At 41.5% G+C, this 13,941-nt stretch overlaps 1 protein-coding gene across 1 annotated transcript in view; it reads right to left on the minus strand.

Moving 5' to 3' along the window:
* Nucleotides 1-2,058: 2,058 nt before the first annotated feature.
* The window catches only part of TRMT2B (tRNA methyltransferase 2B), an 18,844-nt gene continuing 6,961 nt past the window's right edge, over nt 2,059-13,941 (minus strand). Inside the window, 10 exon segments of the mRNA XM_027766847.1 lie at nt 2,059-2,997; nt 3,736-3,782; nt 3,784-3,836; nt 4,054-4,248; nt 5,800-5,928; nt 5,931-5,966; nt 6,144-6,189; nt 6,191-6,359; nt 6,700-6,794; nt 8,902-9,048. Of these exon segments, the coding sequence (XP_027622648.1) occupies nt 2,871-2,997; nt 3,736-3,782; nt 3,784-3,836; nt 4,054-4,248; nt 5,800-5,928; nt 5,931-5,966; nt 6,144-6,189; nt 6,191-6,359; nt 6,700-6,794; nt 8,902-9,048 (1,044 nt within the window). The 3' untranslated portion in view covers nt 2,059-2,870.

Genomic DNA, 13,941 nt, shown 5'->3' on the forward strand with positions numbered 1-13,941 from the left:
ATAGAGAAGGATAGCAAGAGAACACATAGAGAGGCATGACATTAGTGGGACACAGAAATGATTTATTACCTGTTGACGATAACATGTATAGTATTCTCATCTGGACTGGTCTGAGAAGTATTTCATGTTGGGTAAATTATTTTACAATCAAAATGATATATAGTGATTGAATGTTTAAAAAATAATGAGAATAATAATAATAATCTGGAAAAAAATGATGAAAAGCTATTTTTTTTCTTTTTTTTTTAAGAGAGGTTTTTGCTATAAGGGCGCGTGCACTCGCCAGAGACAGAGAGAGACGGAGAGACAGAAAGTGAGAAATCATGCCCCAGGGGGATGGCCATGCCACAATCCCTTCTCCTCCATTCTCCTCTCGGGACCGTGGGCACGCACGCACATGCGCCCGGCGTGAGTTTAAGCTACCAGGTCCAGGACTCGAACTGCGGTAGACTACATGGGAGTCCAGCAACATAGCCATTATGCTAACTGCTGGTCCCCCAATGAAAAGCTATTTGATGATGATGCTGTGGATAGTAATGTCTTGTCTTGACTGATATGCATGGTATTCCTTCTGGAAAAAGAAATGCAATACATTGTAAAGAAATATGTGATTCAATGTAATATAAACAAGATTATAAAAATAATAATAAAATTTTTAAAAAAGATTTGAAATACAAGGCCAGCAGATGGTGCAGAGGTTAAGGTAGATGAATTCTATATAGATGACTCCATAGTTTTAATCCAGGACCCAGCGGCTTGAAAATCACACCAGGCATGTGTGTATATGCCCAAAATCCCAAGAGGAGAAGGGATTATGGCATGAAAATCACCCTACTGGAGGGTGATTTCTTACTTTGCCTCTTCGCTCTGTCTCTTTCTCTTTCTGGTGAGTGCACATGCCCTATAGTAATAAATAAATAAATGAAATAGAGGATGAAGAACAGGGTTGGAGGAAGATGAGAAACATAAAACTTAGATATGCTAAGTTGGAATAACTAGAAAAAAAAAAACCTATGCAGATTACCTTGTAGGCAAATGGATCCAGGAATGAGAAAGAGACTGTCTGGTTTCTGGCTTAGGTAACTGGTAGATAATACTGCCATTTACTAATATGGAGGACGAAGGGAAAAATACACTTCCTATTTCAGAATTTCCAGTTATACAAATAACATAATCCTGTTATATAAAATTTTTAAATAAAGAAATGAAAGAAACGTATCTACCATAAATCAACACTTTTATCATTTTACATTATTTCCTTCTGGTCTTTTTAAAAGAATATTTATTGTACTAAATATTGCCTATTTCAGTATACTATGTATTGCATATATACTTCTGTATATTGTGTATCATATGTTTGTGTTTCTATACATTGTGCTGTGCTGAAATCTTAAGAAACTTCTCAAGCTGGGAGAGACTGCCCCTCACAGGGCTGGCCAATTCTTAGAGACAGCGAGAACTGAGCCAGAAGATGACTCTGATATACAAACTGAGTCTTATCTCCTCTATCTGGCCTCTACACCCAGGAAACAATATTTCTCTGCCTTAACCAAATGAGGGCCAGGTACCAGACAACTAGGAACCACTCCTACAGCTTAGCACCCATAGGAATTATTCAAACTAGCCAGTCCTATAGTGATCCCCCATCACCTTCTCTTTCCTAAGGAAACCCCAATAAAAGTAGTGATCTAAACCTTCCCCTCGTTCCTGTCTTCTGCCTTCTAACCACCCTCGTGTCTCCCATGTGGCACTCTGGCATGCCTTGCCTCCTGTCTCTAGGACCTGTGAGTATAAAAGACTTTGTTCTCCTGAGTCTCTCTTATGTTTCCTGTTGTGGCTGGACCTGACTAACCATCTCATCAAAGACTATAAAACATTATACAGTAGCTTTAACAGCTTATTTTCTGTGAAGGAGGCTTCTTTAGAAGTATTTATAATTGAGAAAAACTGAAAATACCAGTTGACTTGATATCATTTTGTAAATCAGACAAAGACTGCTAAATTACATGTCCTTAGGCTGTTAAGTGATTCAAAACATAATCTAAATTGTTGGGCAAGAATCCAAGAACTTCAGAGCTGAAGAAATTATAGATGAGAAAATGTTGACTATACAATCAGTTTTCAATAGCCACTATATTATAGCACATATTGGATTATTACAGGATTCTGGAGCCTTCTGCCTCCACACTATACAGCACAATTATAGGTATCTGGTCTCTGAACATGGCTTTTTTCCTTAGGGTCTCTCTAAATACCAATTCTCCCTCCATGGGTGAGAGCTAATTACAGTACTGCTTCTAGAGATATCACATTTTCGAAAAGCATTTTCTAGAAGCCTCAAAGCCTAGAAAACCCAAAGGAATGAATCTCTATGAGACCACTTGGCCATGCTACAATCATTTCATAGCTTTTTAAAAAGCTAGACTTGTTTCTAGCTATAATCCCTGACTACATCATGAGCTCAAAAGTCTTAAAACCATCTAAAAATGTAAAATTTCTGAGCAAATTCACAGATCCCAGTCAATATGAAATGATTACCAATTGCCAAAAAAACCTTAGTTGTCACCATATAATAAGCAGAATCCAGTGGAAGAGATCAGATCAAACCAGGACCAAGGGAGCCACATGACAGGTATTAATAGGCAAAGGAAGAAATAACCCAAATCTAGGACCTAGGAGCAGGGAGAAGCCAAAACCAGGCAAACATGCACGATTGCAAAGGAGCCTGAAAACAAGGTAAAACTGCTCACAGTCCAAAGATTGTTTTCCCCGGCAATGTTCCCAGGGTCCGCCATGTAGCGATATGCCAAACCTGGAAGTTTCTGAAAATTCAGCCTTAACAAACGGCCTACAGGCTTCCAGGAAGCTGCTTATTGAGTGAAGAGGAGCAGCAGCTCACAGTGTCTGGTGTGGGGAAACAAATCCACAGGTACAACTTGTCTCAGCAAAAAAGGCTCGCCTAGGAGCTTCTTAGCAGAGTTTGGAGGACAGCACAGCCTGTAGAAACAAATAATAATATTAGCTCTTAGAAACAAAAGGAGAACCTATAGGAATACAACTGCTTAAAACTTAAGCCCTTCCTGATCCAGCCACAGTGGTATGGGCTGCTAAGATGCCCTGGTTTGAGTCCTAATCTAACCGAAAGGCTGGGTACCATGACAGGCACGTGTAATCCCAGTGACCCAGGGAGGCTGAGGCAGGGAGAGTGGCGAGCTCAAGGCTGGCCTGGGTAACATAGTGAGATTCTGTCTGAAAAAGTGTTGGGTGTGGTAACATACACCTCTATCCCAGTTGGGAGGCTGAGACATGAGGATCATGAGACAATGAGACATGTCTTAAATAAATTGACAAATACACAAATTTTTTAAATTAAAATTTAATCCCTTCCTCTCTGTTCCCACAGTCCACGTGTTTTTCTCTTATACAACATTTATCAGATTTAATGTAACTGTTTTTCTTAACCATCCTCCTCACTGGAGTACAATATTTTTGAGGGTAGATATGAGGCAAAATCTGCTTATTATTCATCTCTGTGTTCCCAGTATTTGACACAGAGAAGGGGTTCAATATATATTTGATAAAGAACAGAGTGAGGAGCCTGCCTAGCTTATATACTTTACTGTATGTATGAATGTTCCTGGATGAAGAAGAAATGCTACTTCTCTGCCTTTTTTAAATGAGCAGGACCATTTTAATAATCAGAAAAAATAATTCAGAAAAGAAATCAAGACTCACTCAATGATGTTTCTTGAGGCTTCACCAAGGGGCTTGCAGGAAACAAAAAACGAGTGTGTGGATGACCCTGCAATTTCGAATGGCTTGAACTACCTGGCAATCTGAAGATAGAAACATCTTGTTGTTTACACAATTAATCCATCATGGTCCCAGTTATTACTAACTACCGACTTACCATCACCTAGGATTGATTAGGAAGAGAAGAGATGCATGCTGAGGGTCAGTCCATTGGGAGCCCCCTTTGCACAGTGTAGGAATGAGGAATCAAAGCTGGCAGACACCAAGGGGAACACCCAACTAGCTACTACTCATCCTTACACACTCCTGCACTGGCTGGGTTCATCGCTGCAACAATTAACTGCTCATCTTCCTTTGACTTTAGCAGCTGTGGTGAAACTGTCTCTGCTCAGTCAGTGTGAAATTCACAGTTGGTGATGCCTACAGAAGAGAGGTCCCATGACATAAGCAGGCCCAGCAGCAGGGGAACCTGTAGCTTCACAGAAATGTACAGGAGTCAGGGCTCTGTCACCTTCCCTTGGACCTAGCACACCTCTGAAGAACAAGAGAAATGTTTCTGGACCTGCTTCATTTTCTCCCAAAGTACTTTTCCTCAGAATTGCTCAGTGTACCTTTCAGCTTGAGTGACTAGATTGTGGTATTTTATAATTTAACAACTCACACAGCACCTAAGTACTTACACCAAGATGAGAACCTTGACTTGTCTTGTACTCAAGTGCTCTTCCTGCAGTATCAAAGGTTTCCACATACAATGCCTCAAGAGCTGTCTGGGGTGGGGTAGAGGGAACAAGGCAACTGATTTCTACAGTGCAGTTTGGCATTAGATTTTGTTTGGAGAAAAGGTTCTGTTGTTGAAAACATTGCTTTGAAACCTATTGTATTACACTACTAATACCTCATGAGCCTAATACCAAGGTTCCATACTGTTCAAAATTTACCATTTCTCTTCCTATCAGTTAGACTTGTTCCTTTCCTCAAGCTCATCTCATGGATAGGAAAAATAGTAGATTTTGGAACTTGAAATATTATGAGATATATACACGTGCGTGTGTATTTGTGTGTCTATGTTTGTATAATGTGTATACTGGCCTTAGACCACAGTTCTAGGCTCCCAAGTATCTAGTCTTTTGTCCTTGGTTTCTGAAGTAGCTTAGGAACATTTTCAGAGAGATAAACATGAAAGTCTGATATTCTCCTGCTCTCCTTTTTCCTCAAGACAAGCCATAAAAACTAACCCCATGGTAGATCACAGAAATTCTAATCTCCCCCATCTTTAATATCCTGTTCCGGAGAGTTACTGCCCTGTACCCAGGAGAAAGAAACGTTGCAGAGAAGGCCAAGAATCTGAACAGAAAGGCCATGCTCAGTTTCCCCATCTGTATGCAATAAAGTCTCCATAAAAACTCAAAAGACCAAGGTTCAGAGAGCTTCTAGACAGACAGACACAAAGGCTTGCAGGAAGGTGAACACCTCAACTCCACAGAGGCAAAACTTCTGGGCTTGGGACACTTCTAGACCTTACCCTATATATGTCTTCACCTGGCTATTTATTTATATCCTTTAAAATGTTAATAATAAACTGTTGACTATGTTTCCCTGAGTTCTGTAAACTGCTCTATCAAATTAATACTTGAGGAGGGGAAGGGCTTGTAGAAGCCCAACTTGTAGCCAATCAGTCAAAAGTCAAGCAGACAGGGTTTATGACTTGTGTGTGGATTCAGGGGCAGTCTTGTGGGACCGAGCCCTCAATCCAAGGTATCTGACTCTGTCTCCAGGTAGAAGAGCATCAGAATCAAATTGGATTAGAGCACACTCAGCTGGTGTCCACTACAGAACTGACTGCTTGCTTGTCATGTGGGGAGAAACCCACACACACATTCTGGGATCACAGAAGTGATCTGTGTTGTGAAAATAGTGGAAAAACAGTTGTTCTTTAACTCAGAACTTTTCCCAGAAAAACCATAAGGACCCAGCTTCAACCACCCCAGGAGACCCTCCACTCCTCCCATAGACCAGACACATGATAGCTGCTCTTTCCCACGCTACCCTTTCCACAACATGAAAATGGTTGCATCTCTTCATTTATCCCCAGACTGTGAACTGTGTACCATCGAAGGCTGCATGCAGTCCACCTGGCATCCTCTACTGCCTGCTCCACCAACTCAATTCCAAGGACCTGGATGTGTGCTGAGCCAGAGAGAGGCCAATCACACCTGCAGAAGTAAAAGATAAGAAGAGGGTATTTTAGAGTTTTAAACCAACAAGGTTATGCCTGAACCACTACTACTTCCACTACTACCCCACTCCACAAACTGCAAGGGCCTCAGGCACTAGGTGGTGGAATTTAGGAGCTAAGTAGCATACAGGGTCTGCCCTGGGCAGCCACTTGCCAGTTCCACAGTAGATGTCAAAGAGGATGCTGTTAGAATTCACTCCAACTCAGCTTCCCCACAGTCTGATATAGCATCTCTGCACCAGCAGTGTTAAAATGAAAAAAAGCATCTGGAGCGAAGTGGATCTTCAAGCCCAAGAGATCTTCAAATATGTGGGGTTCCCCAAAAAGGAGCTGGTAGGGGGACTGCTGATAGCTGCAATGGGTCATGATGCTGGCAAAGAATAGAAAAGGACAGCATCTTGGAATGGCAAGCCATACTGTCTCTAGTGGTGGGCTAGAAGGGAAGGCCCCAGCATCTCACCTAGGAGACACACACCCTGACTGTCATGTCCCTGGGAGCTCTATAGAAGTTCTCTTCTCAGGGAATGGAAATACACAAAGACACTCTCTCATTTATTTTCTGGCCTGGGTTACCAGACCTGGTTAGTGTATGGGGGCCAGGATCACTTAGCCCAGATCCACTACTACTCTCAGCCCTGCACCAACAATCTAAACTCTGAATATGGCCAGGCATCAGTCTCCTACTTTCTGTTTGGCTATCCCCCGTTTACCTTTCCTGGAAGTAAAGTGAGGTCAAGTCACAGACAGCTCCTGGGCCTTTGATGAAAAATTCCTTTACAGCCTCCTTCTGAACACAGAGCTCCTCCTGCACAGACCACAAAATCAGGAGCCAAGCAAAGATTCATCTTTAACAAATGTTCTCTGCAAGCTCTACAGTAATCAGCCCTGTAGGAGTCAAACAAGAAGACACATCTCTTGAATCCCTGAATCGTATCATAAATAACACTCAACATAAAGTGACAATCTGGAAGACAAAATAAAAAAAAAATACACACAAGCTAATTTCACATCTCAGAAGAAAAACTGCTTTGCTTATTAGCTTTTGACAAATCCTATACAATATAATTGGTACTTTCTCTAGTTAGAGTATCTAATAGTTCTCCAAAGAAAGCATTTTTTTTATTGTTATTGCTGTAAACAAGGAGCTAAACTAAGTTTTTGACCTGTTACAAAGAGACAACTCCCTTCAAACTTCTCCACTTCACACGTGCCTGTCACCCAACCAAATACCACCTCAGAATATGTGAGTCCTAGGAGAATGGGAAGAGAATGAGTACAGGAACAAAAATCCCATTTTCTGAGTTCAGGTCATGTTAACAATCATACATCACTACAGAATCTATGCATTAGCTTGAAACAAAGATGTATCACAATAAAACATGTTGGAGCTGCAGAGTTAAAAACACCAGGCCAGGGGGCCATTAAGTGGCCCTCTAGGTTAAGGCAGCTGGGATCCCACATAACTAGCAATGTGGTTTGAGTCCCAGACCCAGGAGCTTGAAAAACACATCAGGCATGTGGGCATGCCTACCCAAAATCTCAAGTGGAGAATAGAAGAGAAGGAACTGCAGAGTGGCCACTCCCTCCTCCACCAGGGGATTAACTCCCTACCTGCCCTTTCATGTCTGTCTCTAGTGAGCACACATGCTCTATAACAAAAGTTTTTTTTAAGAATTATTATTTTTTTATTCATTCATTTATTTTTATAATTTGACCAAAGAGAGAGAAGGAAAGTGAGAAAGCAAGTCACCAAGTCCGGGACTCGAACCATGGTCAGCCATGACGGCGTGCACAGCTACTTAACCACCACATTACCTGCTGGCCCCTATCTATAACAAGTTTTTTAAAAACCCACTAAGCCAAGAATCAAAGGGCCTGGGTGCAAATGCTAGCTTTGCTATTTACTGCCTCCTTAACTTTGGGTTTTTTAAGCTTCCATTTGCTTACCTGTGAAATGAGAGTGCCAATATCTCTCCTTCTCCTGCCTACTTCATCTTCTGTTTTGAAGATCACATTAGTACAGGAATGTCTTAAAAAGGGAATATATGAAAGTTCTAAGCACATTAAAAATGCAAGGTATTGAGAACCAGCAGTTAACGTAATGGCTATGTCACTGGACTCCCACATAGTCGACCGTGGTTCACGTCCCGGACCCGGTGGCTTAGAACTCACGCCAGGCGCGTGTGCGTACGTGCCCAAGATCTCGAGAGGAGAATGGAGGAGAAGGGATTGCAGCGTGACCATCCCCCCTGGGGGGTGATTTCTCGCTTTCTGTCTCTATGTCTCTGTCTATCTGGTGAGTGCACGCGCCCTATAGCGAAAATCTCTCTAAAAAAATGTAAAGTATTGAGGCCAGCAGGTGACAGAGTGGTTATAAGCACTGGATTCTCATATGGCCGACTGTGGACTTGGCGGCTTGAAAATCACACCAAGTGCATATGCAAATAAGATATCCCAATAAGAGAATGGAGGGTGATTTCTCACTTTCCCTCTCACTGCTTCTCTCTTCTCTGGTGAGCAGGCATACACGTACACCCTATGCCAAAAACCTAAAAAAAAAAAACTATTATTTGGGTTACAAAATCACAACATTCTAGTCTCTATCAATTTGGCTTCTGGATTCAGTAGAGCACCTACTACCACTGGCAAAGTTCTTCTGTGGATATCTGGGAGTCCTCACATAATAATTAACTTGGTAACCCAGCCACAGTCTCAGTGGTTTGATTATGCCAGCATTATGGTTAATCAGAATCCTTGCCATCTTCTCCTCATCCCAACCCCTCCCTCAAAGCAACACAAATATTCTGCAAATGTATAGTTTTTGCCATTTCCCCTAACTTTTCCAAAAGCCAACTGGAGCATAGTAATAGAGTCACTACAAAAATGGCCTCTCATCATCCTGAGAGGCTCACCTGACTTAATTCCTGGAGATGAAAAGTGACGATAGCCATTGTGTGCCCTTGGCTGTTGGTGCGGACTGTAAACTCCCGCCAGTATCCACCTTCATGACACTGAATGCAGGGCGCCATCAGAGACTGTTGAAGGAATGCCTCATAGTACTAGGAAGAAAACAGTATTTTTACAAAGGCAAAGCAAACAAGTTCCACAGCCGATTACTCATGCTAGGTGATTGCTTCGGGTTATATTCTATCTACCATCCAAATTCCTATGTTAAAAAGCCTTGGACCAGCAGTTGGCGTAATAGCTATGTCGCTGGACTCCCATGTAGTTGACTGCAGTTCGCGTCCCGGACCCGGTGGCTTAAAACTCACGCTGGACACGTGTGCGTGTGTGCCCAAGATCTTGAGAGAATGGAGGAGAAGGGATTGCAGCGTGGCCATCCCTCCTGGGGGGTGATTTCTCGCTTTCTGTCTCTGACTCTATCTGGAGAGCACATGCGCCCTATAGCAAAAACCTCTGAAAAACAAAAAAAGCCTTAATCCCCAGCACGTTGGAATGTAACTGTATTTAGAGATAGGGCCTTTAATGAGGTAAGCTAAAATGAGGCGGTTAAGGCAGGCCTTCATTCATTCTGACTAGTGTCCTTAGAAGAGGAGGGAATTTCCCGAGTGTCTGCACTCTATGACTGAAACTAATTGTCTAAAGGATATAGAAACACACTATATAGATGTAAATACCAGATATAGTGTGTGTGAAAGAGGAGGGTCTGAGGAAGGACATTTGGGGGAGGGACAGGGAGGAAAAGCATTAATGGCACAAAGAAATGTGGTATTATCTGTTGAAGATATTTCATAGTTTTATCAACAGTACTAGGGAGAAATGTTCACCTGTTGAAATATCCATTTTGTAAGACAAATAATAATGTGATTGAATGTATGGAAGAAAATGAAATGAAAAAAAAAGAAGAGGAGGGAATTTGGATGTATAGACACAGGATGGGTACACACAGAGAAAATAAGCTCTTATATGTCATACTGGAAGTTGACGTATAGTATGTAAATACGATAGGTCAGAATAATGTACTACTAAGAAATATGAAAGAAATAGCTAAAAAAATGCTTTTGTTTCTGGAGAGTAAGGAGTAGGAGGATAGAGAAGAGCCATTTCTTTATAATCCTTTAATACTATTTGAAACAGATAGGCAGAATATTCATGATGGGAAAATTCATTTGGTATGCTGTAATGATACCCAGTGACTAAATGTATAAAAATAAATAAATTCATTAAGAAAAAAGCTATGTATTTCTATTTGTTTGATAGAAAATAAACAGTATTTCATTTAAAGACTACTTTTTGAGCCAGGCAGCAGCACAGTAATGGTATAGCTAGACCCACATGGGAAAAGTCCTGGGTTGGTTCTCATCCTAGGGCCTTCCTGAGTACTCTGGGCACACACAGCCCGTGATACAGGACAGCTGAAATGGGGCGGAATGAAATATAAAGGCCTTGTTGGGGATGCCTGTCTCTGTCTCTGTCTGTTTCTCCCTGTCTTTCTCTCATGGAAGAAATAAATTAAAAGAAATGAAATAAAGACTGTGTCTTAGCTCTTGGTGTTCTGGCTGCCAGCTCCTATAAAATTCACATTTTTGCCTGAAGGCTCAAAAGTAGGTAGTTAAACTTCAAATGGGGGCAAACTAAGGTTATCCTATCATCTTAATGGAATGAAATGCCAAGTGAAAGCGACAGAGATACAAAGGTATAAAAAACACTGAGAAGGGGCCAGCAGGTGGCGTAGAGGTTAAGATATTGAATTCCCACATGGTTAACCACAGTTCAAGTCCTGGAGGCTTGAAATTCTTGCCAGGAATGTGTGCGTGCTTGCCCCAAATCCTGAGAAGCAAATGGAGAAGGGATTGTGACATGGCCATCCCCGCCTCTGGGGGGTGGTTTCTCGCTTTCTGTCTCTCTGCCAAGTGCAAAAGCCCTGCCTCAAAAAAAAAATAAATAAATAAATAAATCCTGGGGCCAGGAAGTGGTATGGTAGTTAAGGCACTGGACACTTCCATGTGGTCAACTGCAGCTCGAATCTCAGGCCTGGTGGCTAGCTTTCTCACTTTCCTTTTCCCTTTCTCTCTCTCCGGTCAAACTGAAAAATAACAACAACAAATGAAAAAAAAAAATAACAAATGGAATTAAATAAATGAGTACGTTTTACTGGGAAGAACCCAGAGCTATATACATGTGAGGTACTGGTATTATTACAATGGGCATCTGGCCTGTATTTGAGTATTTACTGGATTGGATTTTAGGTCAAGCACAAATGTTACAGGGAGGAAGAATTCATTTGGATATATGATATATACAGAGGGTAGAAATTTCCCCAACAGATGCTGAAAGGGCTAGAAACTTGGGCAAATATTGCAGAGGTACGGATACACCACATCTGATGAGCACTCACTATGTATACGAATCTGTGTTAACTGCTAGAGTATAAAGTTCAGTAATATACAGCTGCTACCTTTATGGTCTAGTGTGGGAAGCATCAACAAACAATGCAATATGGTGTTATAAGTGCTACAACAGGAGAAAGGCAATGGAGATATACATTACAGAGAAAAGGAATCTCTATCACACAGAGGAGTGAGATAGAGTTTTCCACTTGCTCTGATACCTAAAATGAATCTTAGAGAACTAGAAGCCAGGCAAAGAAGACTAAATACATTCTAAACAAAGAGGACAGCCTCAGGCAGGAATGAGATAGGTGGCAGGGTACCTCTAATTCAGTACAAATGGAAAGAGGAAAGCATGTGAGGATGTGGCAGAAGATTTAGCTAGGGACCTTATCATGAAGACCCTTAAGTACAAAGGTAGGGAATTTAAACTTCATTCCAAATGCTATTAGCAACTACTGTAGAATTTGAAACAGGAGAGTGGTATCTGCATTTTAAGGATGGTTCTGGCTGCTGTGTGGAGAATGTACTTGAGCCTGTGAGACTAGAGGCTGTAGCAGTAGTCTAGGCAAGAAAAGATGAGTAATTTAAAATGACCAATGGTAGTAGCAGAGGGAATTCAGTGAAGTGGGAATATTCAAAATATTTCTATGCAGTTCTTTATTTTTTTGCTAGAGGGTGCATGCAGTCACACCACAATCCATTTTCCTCCCATTCTTCATCCTGTCAGGATCATAGGCATGATATGTACACACCCATGTATGTACCCTGTGTTATTCAAGCTGCCAGGGCTGGGACCCTCAAACCCTGATAGGCCATGTGAACAATGCCTAACCTCTGTGCTATGAGGCTAGGCCATATGCCACATATTTTTTTCACAGTTTATTTCTTATGAGAGATAAAGACGAGAGATAGCACCCACAACAGGGTCCCCATGCTGTAATCCATCTGCATTCTCAGGTGACCCAGATCACTGGTACACCTGGTGTGCTCAGAGAGGTCTTGGGACACAAACCCAATACCTTGTCCATGTGGGTCCAGTTATATCCCCACTGCACCAATGCCTAATATTTCTAGAAATATTTTTAGAAAGTAAATCTGACAAGACTTCCATGACAAGCATGTGTGCCCCAGATCTTGACAAGCTGGAGGACTGAAAGGAGAGCACAACATGATGATACCCCATCAAGGTTGCTTCTCTCTCTCTCTCTCTCTCTTACACACACACTCACATACACATATGCATGCATACACACAATCAAGAATAAAAAATAAACTATTTTTAAAAATTTGTTATAGGGCATGTGTGCTCACCAGAGGGAGGAGGCAGGAAAAGAGAGAGAAAGAAAGCGCTCCCAGAGGGGATGATCACACCACAATTCCTTCTCTTCCATTCTCTCCTTTTGGAATTTTGGGCACACATGTGCACACGCTTGGTGTGTTTTTCGTTATTGGGTCTGGGACTCAAACTGTACAGTCAGCCATGTAGGATCCAGCCATTTTAACCACCATGCCATGTGGCTGTCCCTCAAATAAATAAACTTTTTAAAAAGCCAACAAGACTTAGACATTGATATGACTGAGAAAGAAAAGAGAATTAAGACAGAAGAGTCTAGGATGGCATAGTTCCAGTATCAATAGCTACGATAAGGACAAGAAAAAAAAAAAAGGAAAGAAGAGAAACAGATCTGGGAAGGAAAGAGGGTAAGTTTAGTTTAGGACAGTATTTTCAACTGGTGGTGACTATGTTCCCCAGGGGACATCTGACAACATGGAAATATTTTTGGTTGTCACAACAAATAGCATATAGTAGGTAGAGGCCTGGGGTGCTGCTAAACATCCTACAATGTATCTGACAGTCCCCAACAATAAAAAAAAAAAAATACTTGACCTGAATGATCAGTAGTATGGAGGCCGAGAAACTCTGATCTAGGGGAATGCTGATTATAAGAGCTCGGTATGACAGCTAAATGCACATGGTCAGTAGCCCTTTGGAAATGCACCTCCCAAAGCTTAAGAGGGCCCTGAAATGCAAATGTAAGTTAAGGAGTTGTCGGTTTAAAAGGGGTTGTTATTCAAGTCATCAGTTATGATTGGTATGGTCTTTCACATATATATTCAGGAAGAAGAGGACCTAGGACAGAGTCCTAGGAGACACTAACTTTTACAATAGGAAAGAGGAGAAAAAAATCCCATGGTGTCACAGAAACCAAAGGAAGGCAGTGTCTCAGAAGGAAAATAAGAATAATAAGTAATTGCCAAAGGCAGAGAAAATCTGAGTAAGTTAGGGTCTGAAAGTTTCCACTGGTTTGGGCAAAACGGAGGTCACTGATGACTTTAACAAAATCAATTCCTATGGATTGTTGGAAGCAGAGCAAGAACCATTCAGATTTTCTTAAAGATGGGAGATATTTACTATGCTTATGAACTAAAAGAAAAGAGCTGAAAGAAGTGAGAGGGAAGGAGATTTTTTTAAAAGGAGAAAAAAGGTATGTAATGGAGAAGCAAGAATTCTGGAAGGGAGGTGATGAGTCCAAACAAGGAGAAGGATAAGCCTTGGAAAAGGAGAGAACTGATCGCCTTTCAGTGACAGGAGGGAAA

This window comes from Tupaia chinensis, unplaced genomic scaffold (genome assembly GCF_000334495.1).
Source record: "Tupaia chinensis unplaced genomic scaffold, TupChi_1.0 Scaffold143746_1, whole genome shotgun sequence".
Lineage (NCBI taxonomy): Eukaryota > Metazoa > Chordata > Mammalia > Scandentia > Tupaiidae > Tupaia > Tupaia belangeri.